Genomic DNA, 24,943 nt, shown 5'->3' on the forward strand with positions numbered 1-24,943 from the left:
TTAGCAAAGCAAGTAAGCTGTTAAGGTTTGATTCTCTAATACTTTGGGTAAGGCACTTTACATTCCTTACTAGGGTTGCTAGGTGTCCAGTATTGAACCAGACAGTTCAGTATTTTCACCTCCTGTCCGGCACAAAAATTCAGAAAATACCAGACACCTAAAATGTCCGGTACTTTCTGATTTTTTCCAGACCAGGAGGCGAAAATCCCGGGTGCTTGCCAGGTTCTGCAGGGGAGCTGTCCTGCATGGTGGGCAGCCACCAGCAGCCTGTTAGGGCCCAAAAGCCTCAAAAAGCGTTCTTAAAGGGGCCATGCTATTTTAAAAAATTGTTTAGCTTAACAACTCTTGGGGTCCCTTTTTTTTTCTCAGCAACTTTGGTCTCCCCCCTTTTTTTTCTCAACAATTTTTTTCCCCAGTGTTTTTTTTTGGGGGGGAGGGGTTTGGTATTTTTAGTTAAAGCATCTGGCAACCCTATTCCTTACAACACTTTTTCCCAGTGCATCTGAGATAGGTAAAGAGCACACATCACCTTTTACATGGGAGATAATTGACAGGGAGATGGGGGAGTGACTTATCCAAGACTGTACTCTGCCTAGAGCAGAGGAGGAAAAAGAATTGAAAGGGAGAGATCTTCAAAAGGGTTTAGCATTGACCTCACTCTGCATCTACTAAAGCAATGCTAAATCTCCCAGTTCCTTCAGAAGGAGCAGAGTTAGGGCAACATGGAGCATTTAAAAAAAATCTTGCCCCAAATGCTTTATTCCCAATCCTACTCTTATTCAACCAAATCACTTTAATTTATCTGCTACCTTAGGCCTCGTGAACCTTGGCAAAGAAATGGTTGGCTAATTTTCTACAATCCCATGAGTACTAGTCAGTAATGGGTACTCCTTCTATTGAAGTTGCCACAAATATAAGCCTGGGTAGCAAAGACAGTCTGTTGGTGGTATCTCTCTTTCTCTCTCTCATTTGAAGCAAGGAGACCGTGAGATGTATACAGCGAAGAGCCACTGATACCACATAAAAAGTTTTGTGAAACATTCATTTTAGATAAAAAAAAATTAAATATTTCTTCCCATCAGGGATATTTGCATGAAAACAGGATTTTTCCTGCTTTGGATTTCTTTCTTCCTTCTGGTTGTTGCCTACCACAAATATTACACTTTTGGGCTATGTCTAGACTGGCATGATTTTGCAAAAATACTTTTAATGGAAAAGTTTTTCCATTAAAAGTATTTCCACAAAAGAGCGTCTAGATTGGCACGGATGCTTTTGCGCAAAAGCATCCATGCCCAATATAGATGCGCTTTTGCGCAAAAAAGCTCCGATGGCCATTTTAGCCATCGGGCTTTCTTGCGCAAAAAATTAAGGTGCCTGTCTATACTGGCCCTCTTGCGCAAGTATTCTCGTGCAAGACAGCTTATCCCTGAGTGGGAGCATCAAAGTATTTGCGCAAGAAGCACTGAATTCTTACATTAGAACGTCAGTGCTCTTGAGCAAATTCAAGCGGCCAGTGTAGACAGCTGGCAAGTTTTTGCACAAAAGCAACTGCTTTTGCGCAAAATCTTGCCAGTCTAGATGCACCCTTGGTGTAATATTTGCCCAGGTTAATCTAGTTTTAAATTATAACAAGTGGATAAGGATGGAAATTCTACTTTTTAGTCAGATAATATAAAAGAAAAGTTGTTAAACCTGTAAACAAAGGTTCTATTTTAATTCAAGTGTCTGTTGTAGTAATAGTAACATGTAAAAAATAAAGGCACTACAAAAAATGTATCTGCATAATAACTAACAGGAATTGTCTCCTAATAAGTTATTCCTCTTGAAGCATCAGTGGGCCTTTAATACTTTTCAAGCTTCTTAGTTAAATTTTCCCTCAGAAAACAAGCTACATTTTTGGCTGGTTTCCAGAATTTTTTGTTGTTATTTTATAGTACAATCCCTAAATCAATTCCCATAGGACCAGCACAATCAAAACCCTTCTGTGTTGTAAAAGTAAAAGATAAATAAATCAAAGTGGCATTAAAAAGTGCTTTTCACTCCAACAATGCCTTTGAGAGTTTTGATAATATTCAAATGAAGGTGTTTTGTATTTGGGAATCATTTATTCAGGGTTCTGATACAGTGACAGTATTTTTACATCGTTGTGTGAGTCAGTCTTTTCAACAGACCAAATCAGACTGCGTTTGTCATTCTCATGTGATTCTGAGCAATGTTTGTCCCTTTATTCTTTGGAGTTGACTTCTTTATCTCAGTTTTTTGGTGAGATAAATACATTGAAGTGTTTTCTGCTGCTTAGAAGGAGCCTCCAAACATCTGATTGAATCACATCAGTTATTAAAATTCATAAACACAAGGCCAGCCATGAAGTTTCCTCCTTTTATGGAGTGTCCTTATGACACCATATTGGCATGTGTTTCTATTGGTGGTGCACATATACACCTGCTTTGGTGCACATAACAACATTTATTCCACATATGGCTAGAAAAAAAAATACCGGGAACATTACCCCTCACATTACCTTACAGTTTTTAACTCTAAGCTCTGATGGTACTAGTGGAAGGCATTGCCTTTTGATGGTGCAAGTAAAGGTTTTCAGAACTAGTCCCCATGTTACTGTTCAAAGTTTGTTACTTTCCTGGCTTAATTGTTGCAGTGGTATTCAAGCTGCTCTCCTTGCTTCACTTGAAATGTCCTACCGGTGTCCCTGCTAGGCTGTGGAAGAACAAAAGAAGAGACTGCTCTCCTCAAAATCCATTGTAGGTGCTGTGCTGAGCCCCAGTGAATGTTCAGAACAGACTTTGGCACTGCTGCATGAAATACTCATTCATGCGATTAATACAACTCAGAGTTTGTGTACCTCACTATCTAGTGAGATGCTAGGCCTTGATTTAAGCAGCATCTCAATAAAATAAGGCATAAGCCCACTGACCCTCTGTCTGCCCGCTCCCCCACACACCTCTCGTGCACTCGAGCACTGGAGCCCTGCATTTCCTCTGCCTCTCTCCTCCCTCCTTTTGAAGCACCACAAATCTGCTGATTCGCTCTCTGCCCCTGCTCCTCTTCATCCCGCCCATGGGTGGAACAGTCAGGAACAGCTGATGAGTGGCTGTTCAAACAGCTGATGAGCGGCTGTTTGGTGGGGGAGGAGAGGAGCAGGGACAGAGAGCAAATCAGGCAATTTGTGGTGCTTCGAAAGTGCTGGGAGGGAGGGAGAGGGGGAGGAAGTGTGGGGCTCCAGTGCCCCACTGCATGAGGGGGGGCAAACAGGGTTTCTGTGAGCCACAAGTGGAGCCCCAGTGGGGTGTGTGCTGCTGCAGCCTACTGAGCTAAAGGAAGCCACTCATCCGACCCACTCGCTGTTCTTGGTTGCCCATGGCTGATTTAAGACGCTACATTTTGGATCATTATGTTTTGCTTGTTTGACCAGATTTCTCTGTTTAAACCTACCAACAATCTGCCATCTGTTTCTGATCTACCTCTAGGTCAGGATTTAAAAAAAAAAAAAGTGGGGGATTTTAAAGTTAGGTCCTAATGATCCTAAAGGCTCCCATGTGTGTGTTAAAACATCTGAGAAAGTGGCCTGGTTTTAAAAGTACTGATACTCAACAGCTTGTGTTGACAATAATGGGAGTCATTGGGTGCCCAAAACTCAAAGAACAGGTCACTTTCTTAGATGCTCTAACACAGACTGAGGAGCCTAACATGAGAACATGAGTCTCCCTTTTTTTTTTTTTTTTAAACTCTAGGCCTACTAACTTCATTTTCACCCTTTGAGAAGCCAAATATTGGATGCTGTCAGTATTCTGTGGAATTCTTCCCATTTGGGAGTGTGTGGTGTTGACTTGTTATATCTGTTTAAACTTTAAAACAAAGCCAAAGACTTTTAATTTGGCTGACAGCTCTTCTTATTTCACTAGCCAATTAGCCCGTCATAAGATGGGATTTTCAGGTCAGTCTTCTCTCCTGAGCCTCCGGTCTCTTGCTCCGTCTCTCTCTCTCTCTCCTCTTTTTACTGCCTCCCATTCTCTCTCTCTCTCTCTCTCTCAGCTCTCCTCCACCTCCTGCCTCTCTCTCTGTCTCTCACTTTCTCTTCTCCTCCCTCTCCTGCCTCTCACTCGGGGGACCACGGAGCCCAAACAGCTGTTTGGACTCCACACTCCCTGTGCTGCATGAGGAACGTAGAGCCCAAACAGTCGCTTGCACTACTTGCTCCCCCTTGCCAGCCCGGCTGAGCGGCAGCGAAGTCAGCTGAGCGCCACGGTGGGAAGCGAAGGGAGACAGGGCCTAGAGCTGCTGTCATGCCACACGTCACCACCCCGCCCCCCTTTGCCTCCTGCCATGGTGCTTGGCTGACTTCTGCGCTGCTCAGCCAGGCCGCCATGGGGGAGCAAGTGGAGCAAGCGGCTGTTTGGGCTCCCCCGCGGCGGCCCGGCTGAGCAGCGCAGAAGTCAGCCGAGCACCAGGGTGGGAGGCGAAGGGGGGTGGGGCGGTGACGTACACAGCCAGGCCCCGCCCCCTGGCCATGTACGTCACCGCCCTGCCCCCCTTCTCCTCTCGCTGTGGTGCTCGGCTGACTCCTGCGCTGCTCAGCTGGGCAGCCACAGGGGAGCAAGTGGCACAAGTGGCCGTTTGGGCCCCGCACTCTCCATGCAACATGGGCTGCCCAGAGGGAACAGCCAGCCAGGGGTGGATATAGGGCATGGCCGGGGCGGCCGCACCGGGCCCCGCGCTTCAAAAAGCCCCGCGCATGCGCCACGCTGCCGCAGCACATGCGCGTGGTGTCACTGCGCATGTGCCGTGGCAAAGGGGGGGCCCCGCAGAATTATGCTGCCCGGAGCCCTGCAAAACGGTCATCTGCCCCTGCAGCTAGCATTTCAGGCCACAGCACCGCCCAGAGGGAACAGCCAGCATTTCAGTATTGCAGACTCTCAGACACTGGGCTACTATATATATGATGCTTTAGTACAATGTGCTGTTATTTCAGAGCTTGTGAAACATGTTTTCTTAAATGTGCAATGAATTCTGCCTGGTGGGCAGCCGGGACAGAAAATTATTCTACGGTACCTCTGATTTGTAGTAAATATCTTTTCCTCTTATTTCTCCTTTTAGTTTTGCTCGGCCAGGGAAAGGGTCATGGCTTGGGAAAGGCAGCCTGGAGACGGGACCAGACCAAACGAGTATGTCGTTAGAGAATCTAGTGTTTGGAGCGGGCTATTGCAAACCGACTGCATCAGAGGTAAGGGCAAGCAGACAACAAAAGAAAGGTTACATTTTGACTTGCAATCTGCATTAGACTGGTTTCCAGCATAGCTGAGCCACGGAGGAAAGTGTTGTGAGTTGCTTTGGGTAAAAGCCAAGATGCAAATTATAGTCCCCTCTCGGAGGATGGAGGTAACTGGGGAGTAATTATACCTTGGAGCATTGTCCGAGTCACCATGCCGCTTGCGTTAATACAGTTTAGGATCGTCCCCTTGCTCAAAGCAGTGCTTCGAGTCACGGTCTCTCCCTCTCACAATCTTTACCCTGATAACAAGGCTTGTTTCTTTATTAGTGACCTCCAAAAAGCATCGGAATTGTTACTTTCTAGCCCAGTGTTTTCAATCTGTGATTGGATCCGCAGGCTATGTCTGAGGGGTCTGCGAAAGGTTGTCATTACCATAGAACTGTGGATTTCAGTGTGCGAGCTGCAGACCCAGGGAGGTTTGTAGGCAACGTATAAGATTTTCAAAAGGGTTCACACCTCCATTCGAAACATTTTATGGCTTTGCACATGAAAAAAGATTAAAAACCATTGAACTAGACAATAACCTACCAAATGCTCAATAACAACCTTCACTTAGTCTTAAAGTCAAATGTTTGTCATGGGTGTTTTTAGTAGAAGTCAAAGGGGTCGTGGGCAAGAAACAAAAATCACAGAGCCCAGTGACCCGTCTGTGACTTTTACCTGGGGCAGAGGCAGAGGTGATGTGCCATGTGCATGCAGAGTCATCTCCCCCCCTTCCCACGATTTACTGCTTGGTTTGTATTGAGTAGAGATGTAAAATCACGGTTAATCAATTTAACCAGTTAAATGTGATGTTTAACCCATTAATCAATTAAACAAGGGCAGGCAGGAGGGTCACTCCAGCCCAGTTGGACTGGAGAACCCCCCCCCCACACACACACACACACACATACCTGTAGCAGCTGGACAAGATCCCCCACAATGATGGAGGCTGCTCCGGCCGGGTTAAAGTGTCCCTGCCCATGGTGCACAAAGCCAGGCCTCCCTTGGACAGGGGCTGCCCCCGCAGGGCTGGAGCATCCTCCTGCCCTCATTGAGCGTGGGGCTGCTCCAACACCTGTCAATTAACGGGATCTGGTAAGCATCTCCCAATAAAGATGATGTTTATAGGTTACCCGGTTACCATTCGCATTCCTAGCACTGGGCCTGCTGACCCCATCTGCCCTCCATCCACTATCAGCATCCATAGGTTGGCAGGAGACAGGGAAGGGGTTAAGCCCACTGTGGCCACTCCAGTTCAGCGTCTGCTCTACCCATGGGGGCTGACTGCCAGCCACTGCTCTTAATCGGGGGTTGACCACTGCTGATCTTATGGATGTGGTGACTTCTGTTCCTGTAGTGGGGACTGGCCATAACGCCACCCTATCCTGCTCCAACTATGCTGCAGCTCCGGAAGCAGCTCCAGCCTCAATGTTCCTCCAGACGTAGCACCTGACCGACAGCTGCAGCTTCAACCCTGGGGGCTGACCATCAGGTGGAATCAGCAGGGGCAGAAGTCACGGAGGCCCAATAACGTCATGGATTCCATGTCTCAGCCTATGGATGCTCCACCATGGGCTTGCTGCTTTAGCATTGTGCTGTACTGCCGGTCACTAGCACAGGTGATCAGTCGTGCTCTTCCTTAGCTTTGGAAGCCTCTTTGGGACAACTCTTCCTGATCTAAGTGTTTATTTTGCATGAATGCTTGTAGGCCGTATACAGAAATGAGCCTAGTACATTCATGACAGCAGAATGACTCCTGTGGATTCGGCTAAATAATATAATACAGAAACAAAGTCGGAGCCCCAACCAGTCAATGGACACACTCTCAAGGATAGTTCTCTTTACTACCTGTTGATTTTGTGATAATTTGCATGCCTAGAGGTTGAAGGAAAGTGGAGTAAAGAGGCAGTAAGGGTTTCCTGTTTGTCTCTCTGTTTTTATGGTTGGATTTAAGGGTCCTGTTTCTTGGCTGATGTAAATTGGCACTGCTCTGTTAATGTCAATTTATACCAGCTAAGCAGGCTTCTGTCTCACAAGTTCTCTTAAATACCATCTCAGACTTGGAGCATAAGTGCTAATGCTGCTTTTATTGTGAGAAATGCTCCACTTCCCTTGGTAGAAATTATGCCACTGATGTCAACAAGAGTAAGTCAGGACTTATCCTAAAGAATCCCACATCTCTTAGGGTGTGTCTAGACTACCTAGTTTTGTTGACAAAAGTGGACTTTTGTCGACAAAACTATACCAGCGTCTACACTACTGCTGAGTTCTGTCGACATAACGTCGACAGAACTCAGCAGTTTTGTCGACGCTGGTATACCTCATTTTACGAGGCATAACACCTTCTGTCGACAGAACTCTGTCGACAGAAGGTGTTATTGCCTGTAATATTGCGTCCAGACTACGGAGTTCTGTCGACAAAGCAGCTTGCTTTGTCGACAGAACTCAATGTGTCTGGACGCTCTTTGTCGACGGAAGTTTTGTCGACAGTATCTGTCGACAAAACTTCCGTCGACAAAACGCGGTAGTCTAGACGTACCCTTAGCCAACTTCATATACAGTCTATCTGCATTGAGCCTTGTCTAGAGGGTCAAGGAGATAAGCTTCATCATGGTTAGCTATCTCAATGCACTCTTGTTTCATACTGTAGCTCAGTGGTTCTCAATCTAGACTACTGGATCTCTTTCAGGAGTCTGATTTGTCTTGTGTACATCTAAGTTTCACTTCACTTAAAAATGTCTTGCTTACACAACCAGACATGAACTACAGAGGTGTCACAGCACTGTTACTGAAAACTTGCTGACTTTCTCATTTTTACCATAGATGATAAAACAACTAATTTGCAATATAAATATCACACTTACGTTTTCAGCATATAGTACGCTAGCAGACTTACCAGGCACTGCCGTGGTTCTTCAAGGCAGGGCTTTGGGATGTGTGTTTGGGGGGAGGTGCAGGAGGCTGGGGGACAAGGGCCTGTTCTCTCCCCACCTCAACTCCACCTATCCCCCCAATGCCAGGGGCCTGTTCTCTCCCTCCCAGTCCCACCCAGCTGCCAAGGGCCTATTCTCATTACCCCCAGACCCTTCCAGTCCCCCACCCCTCCAGTGTTGCAGCCATGGTCCAGGAGTGGGGGAAAGAGTTTGGGGCGAGGGGCTACTTACTGATATACTGGTAGGCAAGTTGGCAAAGCCACAGCCCTACTGGCCACTCTCTTGGTGGTATGGCTTCCCCCAGTGGACACTCTGCCGGATAGCTCTCCCCTGCAGGCTCACTGCCCCCAGTGGCCACTCTCATATCGTGTGCCTCTGAACAACAGCTCCTCCCATCACATGTTATGGAAAACAGTCCTTTTCTGAGGGCTTCCAGTTGTCCTAGCACAACCAAACCTTGGCTTCTCTTTAAGTTATGTTAAGAGGAAGCTGTGTACCAAATCTGGTGGCCCTGACTCTTACCATTTAGTAGGAGTTATTGTACAAATGGACTTGCAGACAGACATGATAGATAGATAGATAGATAGATAGATAGATAGATAGATAGATAGATAGATAGATAGATAGATAGATAGATAGATAGATAGATAGATAGATAGATCACTATAAACAAATCATTGTATGAAGTTTTACTTTACACTGGCTTTGCTAATGATTTTTTGTAACCTGATGTAAAACCAGGCAAAAATCAAGATGAGTTGATATCCCTCCTGATATCCAGAGGATTACATATAACCCCAGTTGAGATCCACCGCTGTAGATTACATCTAGATTGATGCATCTGGTTGAGGTGCACCCTAAGGCAGTTAACTTCAATGTAGTTCCCTAGTGTAGACAAATCCTTTCAGGGCAGAGCCATATGTGACTGGGGCGGGAGAGAAGATCTTGGCTTATTCTTTACTGCTTACAAAAAAAGTTCTGAACTATTAGTACCCCATGCTGAGCAGATGGGAACTCAGTTGCAACTGAAAGCCCCCAAGCACTAGCACTGCCTGGAATTCAGGAGAATGAGCAATTTAGTCTGACCAATGGGCTTTGAACCTGGGGCTCTAGGCAGATTACTAGTCAGATTTTCACAGACACTCACCACCCAAGTGTGTTCTGAAAATGATGCTGATACAGCGCAGCCATCCCTTCCCGGCATCCATGGAGTGCTAAGTAGATTACTCAGACATCGACACGTTAGCCCCAGTTTTGGTAACGTTCCATTATCATACATTCACGTACATTGTTTAATTATTTTTTGTAAAAACGTGGCTATATCAAAAGCTATAGAAAAGACTGATGTCTAACGCTCCAGCAAAGCCCCAAAATATCACTATAAATGTTCCCGGTGACTTTATTGGCTTTTTTTCCCCCCTTTGTCGTCTTAAAAAAAAAAACACCCAAAGCCGTTCTGCCTTCAATTGAAAAGAAGGCTGGTTTCAATCATCACTCCTTCTCGCTGCTTTTTCTGTTAATGTTCCACCCGTGGGAAGCCGAAGCGCCGCTGCTAGTGACAGACGCCTAACGTTCCGCATTCTGAACTTCTTACTTCTCAGCAGGGAGAGTAATTAAATGTCAGCAGCAGCAGCAGCAGCAGATTGTACCTGTCTAATTTCCCCCGCTCCCTCCAAGTGACCTCAGAACACCACTGACAGTTCCTTCATCTCCCGGCTTAGTATAACAGTAATAATTCACGCTGTGATTAAAACTAGGGCAGTGTCCTATTATTCCCTCCAGTCTCTTGCAAATCATATGCCCGAACTATCTGCATTTGTTAGTTCTTTTCCTTGGGAGTTAGGTAGAAGTTTCCCTTTATCCCATATTTTCATGCAGGAAACGCCCCAGTAGTTTTGTCATTTGCAATTCTTTTATTTCAAACATGCCAGTCCTCTGAATTCAAGTAATTAAGAGCTACAGGTCATGCTGGCTCCCTAAACTGGGACTCTCTGGTCTGGCAACATTGCATAGACCACAGATGTTCCTGCACCAGAATGTCCAGGGCAGGGAGGTCTGGGGGCCTGCCTGGCAGTGGGGAGCCAGCAATGCAGCCAGGAACCCTGTAGAAAGGGGACCAGTGGCACAGCCAGGAACTCAGCAGAAGGGTGGCCAAAGGCATAGCTGGAGAGCTCCAGCCCTGGCAGTAGTAGGCCCTGTGGTGGCTGGGGAGCTCTAGCTCTGCAGGCAGTAGGACCGGCAGCAGCGAAGGGGCACTAACCCCAGGGAGTCCAGACTGGGCTGGCAGAAAGTGGCAGAACCCAAGCCCAGCAGGAACACCTGGACCCTGGATGCAATGGGGCCAGAAGCCAGCATCAGGGAGGGGTGGCAGGCTGGGAAGCTGGTGGCAAGGGACCTCCCTGATCCGGCAAATTCCCTTGTTCAGGACCGGTCAGGTCCTGAGTGTGCTGAGCCAGGGAGTTCCAGCCTGTACTATAGGGACCATTGTTCTAGGCAATATCTATCGGTGGCGGTGGGAGTGTGAGTCTCAGCTTGAGTAGATCTACGACAGTGCTCATCGAGTGAGGGCACTAAAAATGGAAGTGTAGCTGAAGTGGCATGGATGGGGTGAGAGGCAACGTGCATTCACCACCCCAAGTACAAACCCCTCCAGACCCCATGAGTACGTCCTTGTGTTGTCAGTCACCGCTGCCTGAATTAATGTGGCTACACACCCCATGTCCCTGTAGACTGGGTGCATGTGTGACCTCACGGGAGAGGTACAGATGGGATGGCGCCCAGTGATGAGCAGAGCATGCACAGCTGGCAGCATGAGTCCAGGTGAGCATCACTGGTGGACATATTGCTGTGATACCTTGGTAAGCAGACCTAAGTAGATCAACTTCAGCCACGTTATCCTAGCTGAAGTTGTGTAACTTAGGTCAACAGCCCACAGTAGTACAGACCAATTTTTCTCAACCAGTGGTACGAATACTTTTAGGGGTACTTGAGAGATGTCTGGGTGGTACGTCAACACAACTGACATTTGGAGAAAACTGAATTTTTGTTTTAAGTTTTACAGTGCTTTATTATTTTTGTACTTTTGACACCCAAAAATTTCACACACACACCCCCGGCTACGATTAAGTTGTTAAAACAAATGTGTTGCAATAGTAGAAAAAAGTGTGTGTGTCTGAAAACTGTAGGCACTGGGGGTACTTATAATTTTTTTTAAAGGGGGGGATACTTTATTAAAAAAGGTTGAGAAACACTGGTATAAATAAGGTCACTGTGTCCAGTGGCTAATGGCCATTTAAAAAAAAGGCCTCCTAAATTTGTGTGCCTCAAATGTGCTTAATGTGCTTTGTAATCAAGGTGTGATACACAAGGTTACTGGCAGCAAACATCATTTTTTCTACAGTTAATGTAACTACTAATTAGTCCCTCTGTTAATTATTTAAATTTGCATTACTTGGACTTAGCAAGGGCTGACGTAAAATTGAATGGTCTTGTCTAACATGTGGTTTCTTGAAAAGAAAATGTAGTTTTCCAAAGTGGTATTCTTCTATGGATCAGTTAGCCTGAAATTTCTGAATTACTTTATATATCAGTGGGTAGTATCCTTTACATACCGCTGGTAAGAAAATAGGGAGGTGTTTTCAACATAAATTGTTGACTTCTTGTCAAAATATCTTAAGCCAAAATATCTTAGCCTAAAACTAAAATATTTCAATTCAAAATGGTGTCTCCGTGCCTCATGGCAGTTGTTATTTTGGTCCCTTATGTGTCTATTGCCTACTATGAGTCAGGGTCTCTGGCAGGCCTACATCTCCCATGATTCACCTCTTTCTCTCTTCTTCATGAGAGGAAATGTGTGTTTCATAGGAGCTCCTGATATAGAGCCCTTCCTACAGAAGAGAATGGGATGATAAGTCACCCCAAACTACAAATCCCCTGAGGCATAGTGGCAGCATTTCAAATAAAAATATTTCCGTTTTGGCTGAAAATAATTTGGTTTTCAAATGTTTGGAGTTGTGTGTGTGTGTGTGTGTGTGTGTGTGTGTGTGTGTGTGTGTGTGTGTGTGTGTGTGTGTGTGTGTGTGATGTAAGTCAGCATGGAGGGTTTCACACTTTCTGATTTCTCTTCAAGGAAGCTTGCTCCCAGAGAACCTGGAAGTTTTGCAGCTGGCAGCTTGTGTTGGAGGAGAATCTGTTACAGCCCCAGCTAGAGGCCCTTGGCTCTTTAGCTTACATGGTAACAGCTCATGTTTTGAGCACTCAAGGTCCAATCCCTGGAGTGTCAGCTAAGATGGTGGCAGCTGCACCACCTCCTTCATTTCCCTTACCAGACTGAGGAACTCTGACACTCCACACACAGCAGAGGCACAATGGAGCAGTGTATGCAGAGTCCCAAGGTAGCATTGGGACCAGCTTGCAGAGTCAGAGAAGTGGGGAAGAGTTATACCCTTTGAGTTATTGTCTCAGGCAGTCTGCCAACTTGGGCTCTGCTAAAGTTATGCTCCAGCACAGTGGTGATGGAACAATTTGTATAATGGGGGTGCTGAAAGCCTCTGAAGCAAACTCTAAACCTTGGGAGACAGGCCAATCCTTGCCTACAGACAACCCGCCAACCTGAAGCAGCCACACATCACACCTCAGATACACATATCCAGGAACCTACTTCTGCAACAAATCCCGTGGCCAACTCTGTCTACATATCTATACAAGCGACACCATCACAAGACCTATCCACATAAGCCACACCTTTAGAGGCTCGTATAATTGCACATCCTCTAATGTGACATACGCCATTAAGTGCATACAAATTAGACATGGTGACACACAGAAACCTTTAGGGGAACATTTTAACCTGCCTGATTACTCAATCATGGATTTAAAAGTAGCCATTCTTCTACAAAGGAACTTCACTAACCAGTTACAGAGAGACTTCAGAGCTGGAATTTGACCATTACCCTGGGCTTGAATAAAGGCATCAACTAGTTGGTGCATTACAAAGCCAATTTCTCCTGCCTTTAACATCCACATTTTCACACCAAAAGCTATTAATGGGATACATCCAGCCCACTTAATGAGCCTCATTAACACAGGTTCTACAATTGACAGGTACTTCTTCTTCTGTTATATATCAGAGGGGTAGCCGTGTTAGTCTGAATCTGCAAAAGCGACAAGGAGTCCTGTGGCACCTTATAGACTAACTGAAGTGTAGGAGCATAAGCTTTCGTGGGCAAAGACCCACCCAGACATGCATCTGACGAAGTGGGTCTTTGCCCACGAAAGCTTATGCTCCTACACTTCAGTTAGTCTATAAGGTGCCACAGGACTCCTCGTCGCTTCTGTTATATATGTATACACAGCTACCCCTCGGAGGGTACGTCCACACTACGGGGTGCGGGGTGGGGAAGGGCGATTCAAAAGGATATATGCAAATGTGGTGCTAATTTGCATATATTTTTCCGATCGCTTTTTCGAAAGTGAAAGTACTCAGGAAAAAAACCCCTTTTTTAAAAGAAAATGCTCTTTGTAATAAAAGCAGGTTTACATGGTTTTTCGAAAAAGGGTTTTTTTCCCTAAAAAACACTTCCAGACTACTTTCACATTTGAAAAACCCGCTTTCAAAAAGTGATCGGATGAATATATGCAAATTAGTGCCAAATTTGCATATCTCCTTTCGGAAACAAAACCCTAAGACCTATAATGGAAATGATTTTAAGCCAGGGGCTATGGCAACATCTCCGCACCTCTAATTCCAGCACCCTCTGCGTCATTTTCAGTTGACCCATTTTTTGTCAAAAATTCAGTTTTCTTCTGCCATTCTGCACCCATTAAACTTTGTGTTTCCTGCTTTTTCTTCTTTTCTTTTCTAGCCAGTCAGCAAAAAACTTTCCTGCTACTTTTCATCATTTCTTTTCTGAGGGTTTCCTCTTTGCCGGCTGTTGCCTCTGGTACCTGCTGACCTAGAAAGAAAGAAGGTGTTAGCTTTGCAAAAGGAGGACTCAAGCTCCGCTGTTGCCTTTTAAACAGGAGATACTTTGCATTTTTCCCTTTCTCCTTTTGAAACTCACTATGGCCTTGGGGGCATGTGTGTCGCCTGCTGAAGAAAGGAAACTTAATCCATTCAAAGAGGAAACTGAGTTTTCTCTCTAGAGATCAGAAGTGCCTGGAGGATCTGGTTGATTTCATTGCATTTTTTTCTTTTTGCAGTTGGTCCTGGGATCAATCATAAGAAAAATGTCTGTTTACAAGCCTCGCACTTGATTTTGATCTTCACTACACAGATGCGATTCTGGAGTAGATCCATTGCTTCCTGTGGCATCCAAATCTGTTGGAATAGATTCTGGACACCGTGTATGAAGGAAGCAGAAGGGTTTATTTACACACAGTGCTGGTGGAATGTCACTTTGCTTGTTAGGCTTAGTGAACACTGCCAGACAATAGGTTACAACTAATTATATAGGATGCTTAATGGGTGGGTAAAGTGATGGGGCGGGGGAGAGGAAAATCTCAGACCTCCCCCTTCTCCCTCCCCCCCATAGGTGCTAATTGTGAGGCAAAATGAGAATAATCTAAAGGTTACATAGTGATAGAAATGTAGCCGTGTTAGTCTGGGGTAGTTGAAGCAAAATGCAGGACAATGTAGCACTTTAAAGACTAACAAGATGGTTTATTAGATGATGAGCTTTCGTGGGCCAGACCCACTTCCTCAGATCAAATAGTGGAAGAAAGTAGTCACAACCATATATACCAAAGGATACAATTAAAAAAATGAACAAATATGAAAAGGTTACATAGTACTTTCCACCCATAGCTTACAGAATACCTTATATCTAGTTAAATAAGTACTTCAAGGAAGCAGACATCAATTATCAATTATGTGTTAAGTGGCAATGTGTCTGTTAGCTACAGGAAGGTATCTTTGCATGGATGTGATCAGTTGGTGTTGCATCTGGGGATTAAAGCAGAGACAGTAAGAGTACTTGACAATTGCGCATTTGTTTCTAGCACCATTGAATGTGTCATGTCCTGTCTCTCACCCTGGGTCCTTAGCTCTATGATGACCTTCCTCTGATGGGCTAAGCAGGGGGGGTAACCTTCATGTACTGTGTCTTTGACATAGACATATATGTTTTGTGTGCCTGTTCCAGACTTGAAATTTAGAATAGGGGTTCTTAACAGAATATCATAGCCTATCTCAGAAAATTTTACCCTACAGAATTACACCTGCGTAATTTAGATCAGAAGCTGGCTCATTTGTTGGGGAGGAATTACACGGGTATAATTTAAAGCAGAATTTTAGTCCTGAATGTTAATTTTATATTGGAATTTTTCGGGGTTTTTTGTGATCCCCAGTTCCCTTCTTAATGTCAGTAAAACACACGAGAAACTTTTATTTTTTTACTATCCAAAGGGGGACACTGTATCAGGGGCAGATGACCGTTTTGTGGGGCCCCGGGCAGCATAATTCCGCGGGGCCCCCCCTTTGCCACGGCGCATGCGCAGTGATGCCAGGCGCATGCACGGCAGCGCCACGGCACATGCGCGGGGCTTTCTGAAGCACGGGGCCCGGGGCGGCCACCCCGTTCGCCCTGCCCTATATCCGCCCCTGGCCAGTGTAAAAAGAACAGACACCTTTTGATGTTAATTTTAATCTTAATTGGCAGTGACAGGGAGCCTAAAAATGTCCATTCCATGTGTGCTGCAACTGTAAGAAAGACTACACCATTCTAATGCTCTGCTTTTGGGGGCATGGAGAAGCATGTTTAATCATCAGGATTAGGGTGTCTGTTTTCTGATTGGAATCCCAATCAAAAAGCACCACTGACCTGGCTGTTGAAAGTCTGGCTGGGTGCCTGCCCAGCTCCCCGTGTCTCCCAGGAAGCTGCTGGCATCTGTCTCTAGGGGGGCAGCTATGGGGACGTGGCTCCAGTTTTCTTTGCCTAGGAACTTCAGGTAGAGCTGCCTGGCCATACCTTCATCTAGGAGCCAGAGGGAGATGTTGCTGTTTTCCAGAACATCCTGAGCTGAGCACCACCTGCAGCACAAAACCCCACCCACACCCTAATCCCCTGCCTTAGCCCTGATCTCCATCCTGCACCCTGAACCCCTGATGTCTGGCCCTACCCCAGAGCCTGACCCCAAGCTGGAGCCAGCATCCTGTCCTACACTCCAAACTACTGCCCTAGCTTGGAGCCCCTTCCTGCACCTTGAACCCCTCATTCATGGCCCCACTCCGGCAAAATCATCCAGAGAAAGGGCTTCACATATGAGGCTCATTGCATTGATGGGATCAATAGGGAAACCAAAGACTTAATCAGCATGGGGAATGAATTATCCTTTCATAGCTACACGTACATAGACAACTCTCATCACTATAGCATCTGATATCCATTGATGAGATTTGTACTGCAGCAGCCCTGTAGTTCCTGCTCAGTGAGTAAAAGGTCCCCAAGTGCTATTAATTTTGCCCATTTAAAAATGATAAATAAAATGTTATGAACTGAGTGATCCACTATTTGGAGTTCTGGGGGCTTATAAGATCTCTTTCTTGGATTAGAAAAAAGCTACAGTAAAACCTGTGTTATCTGGCATGCTCGGGGATTAGGGCATTCTGGTTCTCTAAAAATTCCAGTTATCTGAGGGTCCCATCAACCTAGGAAAAACCAATGGACAATAATAGTAAAACTCAAATTTTTAATATTGGTAGTTGTGTAGTGTGAGGCAGTTGGTCTCACATTTCTATTTTGAGATAAAGATGATTAGTACTTCTTAAATAAAAACTGTTAAGCCAATCATGGTAAACAAAGCCAGGCCTTTGCGCCTGAAGATGTGACAGTATTGTCGCTGGGGGCAATGCTGGTTAACAAACTTTTCTGGTTAACAGAGTGCTGGATAACAAAGCTTTCAGTATACTTTGTTAAAGTCTCAGTGTCAAGTCAATGCCAATGGTACTTTTTAACCTGTGGTCAGATAAGTCAAGGCCAGGAACAAGTATAAAAGAGAGGTGGAAAGAGAAATAAAGAGTTTACTCACCAACCAGTTTTCCATCTGGCCTGGTTGTGAGTTTCATAATAGATCCACTCTATAAACTGAGCATTTCATCTAATGCATTTTTGCATATACAGGCAGTCCCCGGGTTACGTACAAGATAGGGACTGTAGGTTTGTTCTTAAGTTGAATTTGTATGTAAGTCAGAACTGGCATCCAGATTCAGCCGCTGCTGAAACTGACCAGTGGATGACTACAGGAAGCCCGACGCAGAGTTGCTCTGCCCTGGGCTTCCTAGAATCAGCGGCTGATCAGTTTCAACAGCGGCTGAATTTGGACACCTGGAACAGAGCAGCTGGGGCGCTGCCGGGAAGGTCCCCGCAGCGCCGCACCTCAGCGCTGCAGGGACCAACCCGGCAGCACCCCAGCTGCTCTACCCCAGGTGTTCCCAAGTCAGCCGCTGTTGAAACTGATCAGCGGCTGATTCCAGGAAGCCCGGGGCATAGCAACTTTGCCTCCGGCTTCCTGTAGTCAGCCGCTGGTCAGTTTCAGCAGCGGCTGACTTGGGGACGCCTGGGGCAGAGCAGCTGGGGTGCTGCCGGGTTGGTCCAGTAGCGCCGAGGTGCGGCACTGCGGGACCAACCCAGCAGCGCCCCAGCTGCTCTACCCCAGGTGTCGTCGGCGAGAAGAGCCTGGTCTGCTGGGGGGGCGGGCGCACTACCTGCGCCCCCCCAGCAGACCAGGGAGACGCGGGTGGCGGGGTGGCGGGTGGCGGGACCGCCGAGACGCACCATGGTCCCGCCCGCATCCTCCGCAGCTTTGCTCCGTGTCTCCCTGGGAGACGTGGAGCAAAGCCACGGAGGACGCAGGCAGCGGGACAGCCCAGATGCGCCGTGGCTGTCCCACTGCCAGCATCCTCCGAGGCTTTGCTCCGCGTCTCCCTGGTCTGCTGGATCCGCGTAACTCGGGGACTGCCTGTACTTAAATCATCCACCTTCAAAATGCAGTGTTGGTTGCTCAGGCAGTTTAAAGGAGGTGGGCAGTGACAGGTTTTTCTGTTTCCTGACCTTATGTGGAATGAGCTATAGGAGGAAGCAGCTTGTTTACTCTCAGCCAACAGCAATGGAAATGGCTTATCACTGCCTGTAAATGAAATGCATCATGGGACAAGTATTTTTTCCAATTGCACTTTGTTGAAAGCTACCCACATCTTCCTAAAGAACACCACAGTAATTCCCATAAGATTGACAAGGATAGAATTCTCGAATAGAGACCTGATCAGCTCCTACAGATTCTGAGCTGACTGCCTTTCCAACAGCAGCACGATGCAAGCCCTAGAATGGAGGAGATTCAGCACCTAGATGCAAACTTTTTGCCATTGGCATGTATCCCAGATAGTAGTGCTGAGGCTGAGACAGAAGAGGAAAGAATCCCTGTTGTTTTCCTACCACTTGCTCTTCTTTTGTGGAAACAGATCTTCACATGGCATCAAATGCTGTATCCTTGCTAGAAGTTGCTGTGCCAATACCAGTTGGCTACGTCTAGACTGGCATGATTTTCCACAAATGCTTTTAACAGAAAAGTTTTCCGTTAAAAGCATTTGCGGAAAAGAGCGTCTAGATTGGCATGGACGCTTTTCCGCAAAAGCACTTTTTGTGGAAAAGTGTCTGTGCCAATCTAGACGGGCTTTTACGCAAAAAAGCCCCAATCGCCATTTTCGCAGTCAGGGCTTTTTAGCGCAAAACAAATCTGAGCTGTCTATACTGGCCCTTTTGCGCAAAAGGATTTTTGCCCAAACAGGAGCAACATAGTATTTCCGCAAGAAGCACTTGCGTCAGTGTTCTTGCGGAAATTCAAGCGGCCAGTGTAGACAGTTGGCAAGTTTTTCTGCAAAAGCAGGAGCTTTTGCGGAAAAACTTGCCAGTCTAGACACAGCCATTATGTAGAATGTATAGGAGTGAGTTGTACTGTTCTTGTTACTTTTAATCATACAGTCATGCCTAGAGATGCCGAGTGTAGACTTTTTGTTCTGTGGACACGTCTAGACTACAAGGTTTTATTCAAAAGGTGATATGCAAATTTGTGCTAATTTGCATATCTTCTTCCGATCGCTTTTTCAAAAGCAGGTTTTTCTAAAGTGAAAGTAGTCTGGACATATTTTTTTTCAGAAAAAATTGCTTTCTCGAAAAAAACACTTCTTAAAACCTAAAAAAAGTTACACTGGCTGCGAGAATTTGCGCGAGAACACTGACTCTGTAATGTACAAAATATGTGCTTCTTGTGCAAATACTTTGATGCTTCCGCTCAGGCATAAGCCCTCTTGCACGAGAATACTTGCGCAAGAGGGCCAGTGTAGACAGGAACGTTAATTTCTTGCACAAGAAAGCACGATGGCTAAAATGGCCATCGGAGCTTTCTTGCGCAAGAGAGCATCTCTACTGGGCACGGATGCTTTTGCGCAAAGGCACATGCCAATATAGATGCTCTCTTGCGCAAATACTTTTAACAGAAAAAAAATTCCGTTAAAAGTATTTGCGCAAAATCATGCCAGTCTAGACGCAGCCTTAGTGTAATGGAGATTCAACCATAGCTGGAGCCTCTAGGACCGTGGTCCCCAACACGGTGCCCGCGGGCGCCATGGTGCCCGCGGGGGCATTTCTCTGCGCCCGCCAAGTGCTCAGGGCTGGCCTGGCCCCGAGCACGTGGCGCATGTGCGGTGCCGGAGCCGCCCCGGGCGCGTGGCGCACGGTGAGCGCCGGCCCCGGGGGCGCCGCGGATTCACCCCCCGCGGCGCATGGGGGGGAGAGAGCGCCGGCCCCGGCCCCGGGCGCGCGGCGCTTGGGGGAGGGAGGGGGGAAAAAGCGCCGGCCCGGGCGCGCGGCGCTTGGGAGGAGGGAGGGGGTAAAGAGCGCCAGCGCCGGCCCCCGGCGCACGGCGCTTGGGGGAGGGGGGGAGAGAGCGCCAGCCCCGGGCGCGCGGCGCTTGATGGGAGAGTGCCGGCCCCCGGAATCCGGCTATGGGGGGGGCCCCGCCCCCGGCTATGGGGGGGACCCCGCCCCCGCCTTCCCCGCCCGGCGGGCGAACGGCCACGCCCCCTGGCGCCCGGCAACCCCAAAAGGTTGGGGACCACTGCTCTAGGAGTTACTATAATATAAGTAATCAATAATAATTATCAAATTATACATAACAAATAGAAGAAAGGGAAAGTTGATTGTAATGAAGATAAATTAAAAGTTGGAGACTCTCAAACAGGGAAGCAAAGGTACATAAGAGGAAATTCATGGTCAGCAGAGTTAAGGACAATAAGGATTTAAAATATATATATATGAGGAGCAAAAACAATCCTGACAATGATAGTGGTCCAGGTGGAAATTGTAGAATTATCAGTACTGATGCAGAAAAGGCAAAAGTGTTCAATAAATATCTCTGTATTTCATAAAATAAAATAGATGCTGTAGTCATCGCATCTGTTAATATCTTCCCATCCCACCAGTGTATCAGGAGGATGGTAAAAAGCAGCTATGACTGTGAGACATTTTAAAATCAGCAGGTCTAGATAACTTCCATCCAACCATTTTAAACAGTCTGTGGAGCTCTCTGGGCAATTAATGTTGATTTTTCAGTACTTCTTGGCACACGGGGAGAGTTTTAGAAGTTTGGATGAAAGCGGATGTTCCCTTTCATTTTTATAAAATGTTTCAGACATATTTACGTTTAACCCCTCCTGTTTGCTAGCCCAGTGTGAGGTTATTCAGCATAGGGAAAGGCTGATGGCAGGCTAGGCCTGAGACTGCCTGTTGTGCTCTGTGTTGTGTATTGTGTGTGTGCACCTCAGACCAGACCCACTCAGATAAACCACCAGGAACATGTTTTATTCTGTACAAAAACATAGAACAGGAAAACAGTTCAGCAGCCCCTCCTCTCAGCATGCAGCCTGTGTGCTGCTTCTAGCACAGACCCTGCTGGGGGCAGAGGGTACAATCCTGGCAGGAACCAGGAAGTTCTCCCATCATGCTGCGGTTTGTAGTCCACAACTTATAGTTCCCAGGGCTGCTGCTGAAACTGGATCTTGGGCTACCTATGTATATTCCCTGGAACCACCCCCACAATTTACATTAATTCTCCTGGGGACATTGGATATGCTTTACATCATTTTGATTAACGGAACATTTTTCAGGAACATAACTACAACATTGAGCGAGGAGTTACTGTACTCACAGCTTCCTAAATGGTCTTGGAGTCTGTTGCATCTCATTGCTGATGGATTGCTCATCAATATAGAAATTGTTCCTGCTGGAGTTTCCCATAGGAAGCTCAGTGTTCCTGGCCCGGGAAGCCTTTTTTATATCTGAGTTTTGGTCTGTAACCACATTCTGTACATCTACATGAAAGTGTCGTCTTTCCCTTTCTTACTGGTCTGTGTCCCCTAAAAACACAAGGGAATTTGCTGTCATCCTTGTGACACTTGCCAGTCTGATTGAAATGGTGAGAAATCAAATCCAGCACCTCTGCCCAGGGGGTATGTGTGTGTTCTGGGCCTCTAGCAGGCTCACACATTTTGCAAACTCTCATTTCCTGATTGGAAGGACCAATGAACTGGCAGCAAATTAGCATTTTCTCAACATGCTGATCTTTCCGTAATCATCTTGTAATGGCAAACCTTTTAACATTTCCATGAAGAATAACCTGCCTTAAATGAACTGAAAAAAGGCAGCTACTTCATATTAGACTTTATAGATCTTTTAAAAAAACATGGGAATGGGATAAGTGGGAAAATATTCACAGCAGGTGAAAACAAAGTGAATACAGTGTAATGGAGGAGGAATGGAAGAATAATTTTAAAATTCCTGCAGGTTCAACTCTCTTACGTAGGAGATGCATGTAATCTACCAGGCACATAATGCATGTAATCTACCAATGGGAGTCCCACATGAACATCTAACATAAAAAAGGCCATATTGGGACACACCAATGATCCACTAGCTCAGTATCCTGTTTTCCAATGGTAGATAGTGCCAGTTGTTCAGAGGGAATGAACAGAACAAGGTCGTTATTGAATGATCCATCCTCTGTCCTCCAATTCCAACTTCTAGCAGTTGGAGACACCCAGAGAATGGGGGTAGTATCCCTGATGATCCTGGCTAATAGCCAGTGATGGACCTATCCTCCATTGACTTATTGAATTCTTTTCTGAGCTCAGTTATACTTTTGGCCATCACAAAATCCCCATGCAATGACTTCCATAGGTTGACTGTATGTTGCATGAAGAAATACTTCCTTATGTTTGTTTTAAAACTGCTACCTATTCCTGTCCTAAGGTGACACATTCACCCCATTCTCGTGTTATATAAAGAGGTAACACCTCCCTATCCATTTTGTCGACACCACTCATACTTTTACAGACATCCATCATAACCACCCTCAGTCATCTCTTTTCTAAGCTCCACAGTCCCCATCTTTAATCTCTCCTCCTATGGAAGTTGTTCCAGATCCCTAGTAATTTTGGTTGCCCTTCTGTGTTCCTTTTCCAATTCTTCTATATCTGGTTTAGAGAGGGGAAGAGTGGAAGTAGACACAATATTCAAGATGTAGGTGTGCTGTGGATTTATATAATATCTATGATATTTTCTGCCTGGTTATCTATCTTTTTCTAATGGTTCCTAACATTCCGATAGCTTTTTTTGACTGCACTGTATAGTGAGCAGAGCTTTTCAAAGAACTATCTACAATGACAGCAAGAATTTAGTAGTAACAACTAAATTAGACCCCAGCATTTTGTATGTATTTTAGGATGATGGTTTCCAGTGTGCATTGCTTTCGGTTTATCAACTTTTAATTTCATTCCTTTCATACCTGTCAACTTTCTATCATCTTCCCCTTCCTAGGATTTAGAGTATCCCATTTAATAAATTATCCTTAAGGGATGTCTCCATCTGATCTTGTGCACCTCTCCTCCTTTTCCCTGCTGTTAATTTAAAAACCCCTCTACAGCCTTTCTAATTCTACACTCCGTTCTTCCTCTGCAGGCATCTCCTTTCCCAAACGGTTCCCCTTTTCCTTATAAATCTAAATCCCTCTTCCTTACACCATTGTCTCATCTACCCATTGAAACCCTGCAGTGCTGCATGTCTAACTGGTCTTGTGTGTGGAACTAGACGCATTTCAGAGAATATTAACATGGAGATCCCAAATTTTAATCTATTTTCTAGCAGCCTAAATTTGGTCTCCAGGACCTTACTCCTAACTTTCCTTATGTGATTGCTGCCTCCATGTAGCACGATCACCAGCTCCTCCCTTGCACTGCTTATAAGTCTGTCTAGATATCTTGATGAGTCTGCAATCTTGCACCCTAAAGGCAATTCACCCTTGGTTATTCTGGTCATCATGAATCTATATCTTGAATACTTGAATCCTTCATTACTATTTTCTGACCCCTCCCAACCACAGGGTAGCTTTCCCTCAGAGGGTTATATGCTCAGTGTGAGAGGTTACTAAGACATCTGGAAGGATGGGTCCAACTATGGGATCTTTTCCTTCTGCAGCTCTGTGCCTTCCTGCCCCAAGACTTTCAGCCTCCTCAGCAACACAGAAGCTCTCAGACTGGGGTAGGACTGCTCTAAAGTGTCTCAGAAAATCTTGTCTCTTCATCTCTCTGTCTCCCTTCGCTCTTCTAGTTCAGCTACTCTGGTCTCAAGAGACCGTAATCAGTCTGACAACGGACAGGAGCTGCTTGCATCAAATACACATATGACATCTGCTCACAGGATAGGTAATTGTACAGAATGCATTCAGTGCAAAAAACTGAATAGCCCCACTCTTCTGCGAGGCTTCCGCTTGTGTTATTTTTATTCTTACAGGGTGTTTTTGTTCTATTTTTTTTTAGCAGGGGTTGGGCAGGGGGCAGAGGCCTAAATTTAGAAAATGTTTGCTAGGTGCTACAGTCTCACACGATTGAAACTCCATAGCAAAACTCCCTTCTTCATTTGCTCCTCTGGCTGCCTGTGAGCCAATTTTTTAAACTCCTGTTCTCCCTGAATTATCCTTGCCCGCTTGCCAAGGGATCCGAATGGGATTAGTGGTCACAAGATGGCAGGCTAGGACTTCCTTTGGAAGCTCTCGGCCTTGCTGAGCAGGCTGCTAGGCTCAGCACCCTCCCTTCCCCCCACCCCCGACACAGTCCACACTGTAAATATCAACCAAACAGGCATCTGGCAAGCAAACATACTCACCCCAAGGCAAGTTGCTTCTGCACCAGAAGAATCCCCTCATAAAACTGCCCTGCTTGCTACTCCTGTTTGCTAATGTCAACGAGTCTAAGTTCCATAGAGTAAATCAGCCTTGCCCAGTGGGCGTATGCACGTGGGTTGGATAACGGAGACCGACCAGCAGTTTGGAGCCTGGCCATGTACCGGGAGGAGCTGTGACCACCACACTACGGCTGTGATTACAGCAGCCACATTGTTGCAGACCCACAGCCACTAGGTCTCCCAACTGTCCCTCCTTCAGAGTCCCCAAATTATCTTTCCATAAGAAAAGAACAGGCTTGAGGTTGAGGCACTAGCTCACTCAGTCACCTGTTTCCCAGAGGGACCCTGACTAAAAATCATTACATCTGCCCACACGTTCCTGGGCAGCAGAGCACTTCACAGGGGACAAGGATCCCTGTCACCAGAACCATCCTTTCAGTTGGCCCCTTGCTTGTCTTCCTCAGTCAAGATGCCAGAGAACTAAGTGGGTTATTTTCTCATTCCCAAAGGCA

General features: G+C 46.1%; 1 protein-coding gene across 10 annotated transcripts in view; it reads left to right on the plus strand.

Annotated features, from left to right (window-relative positions):
• FAM135B (family with sequence similarity 135 member B) overlaps window positions 1-24,943 on the plus strand; it is a 388,356-nt gene that overhangs the window by 280,891 nt on the left and 82,522 nt on the right. For all 10 annotated transcript variants that reach the window (XM_075920076.1, XM_075920075.1, XM_075920080.1 and 7 more), the window contains one exon: window positions 5,113-5,239. In XM_075920076.1, coding sequence (XP_075776191.1) covers window positions 5,113-5,239 — 127 coding nt within the window. The remainder of the gene's footprint in view (window positions 1-5,112; window positions 5,240-24,943) is intronic.

Source organism: Pelodiscus sinensis, chromosome 2 (assembly GCF_049634645.1).
Source record: "Pelodiscus sinensis isolate JC-2024 chromosome 2, ASM4963464v1, whole genome shotgun sequence".
Classification (NCBI taxonomy): domain Eukaryota; kingdom Metazoa; phylum Chordata; order Testudines; family Trionychidae; genus Pelodiscus; species Pelodiscus sinensis.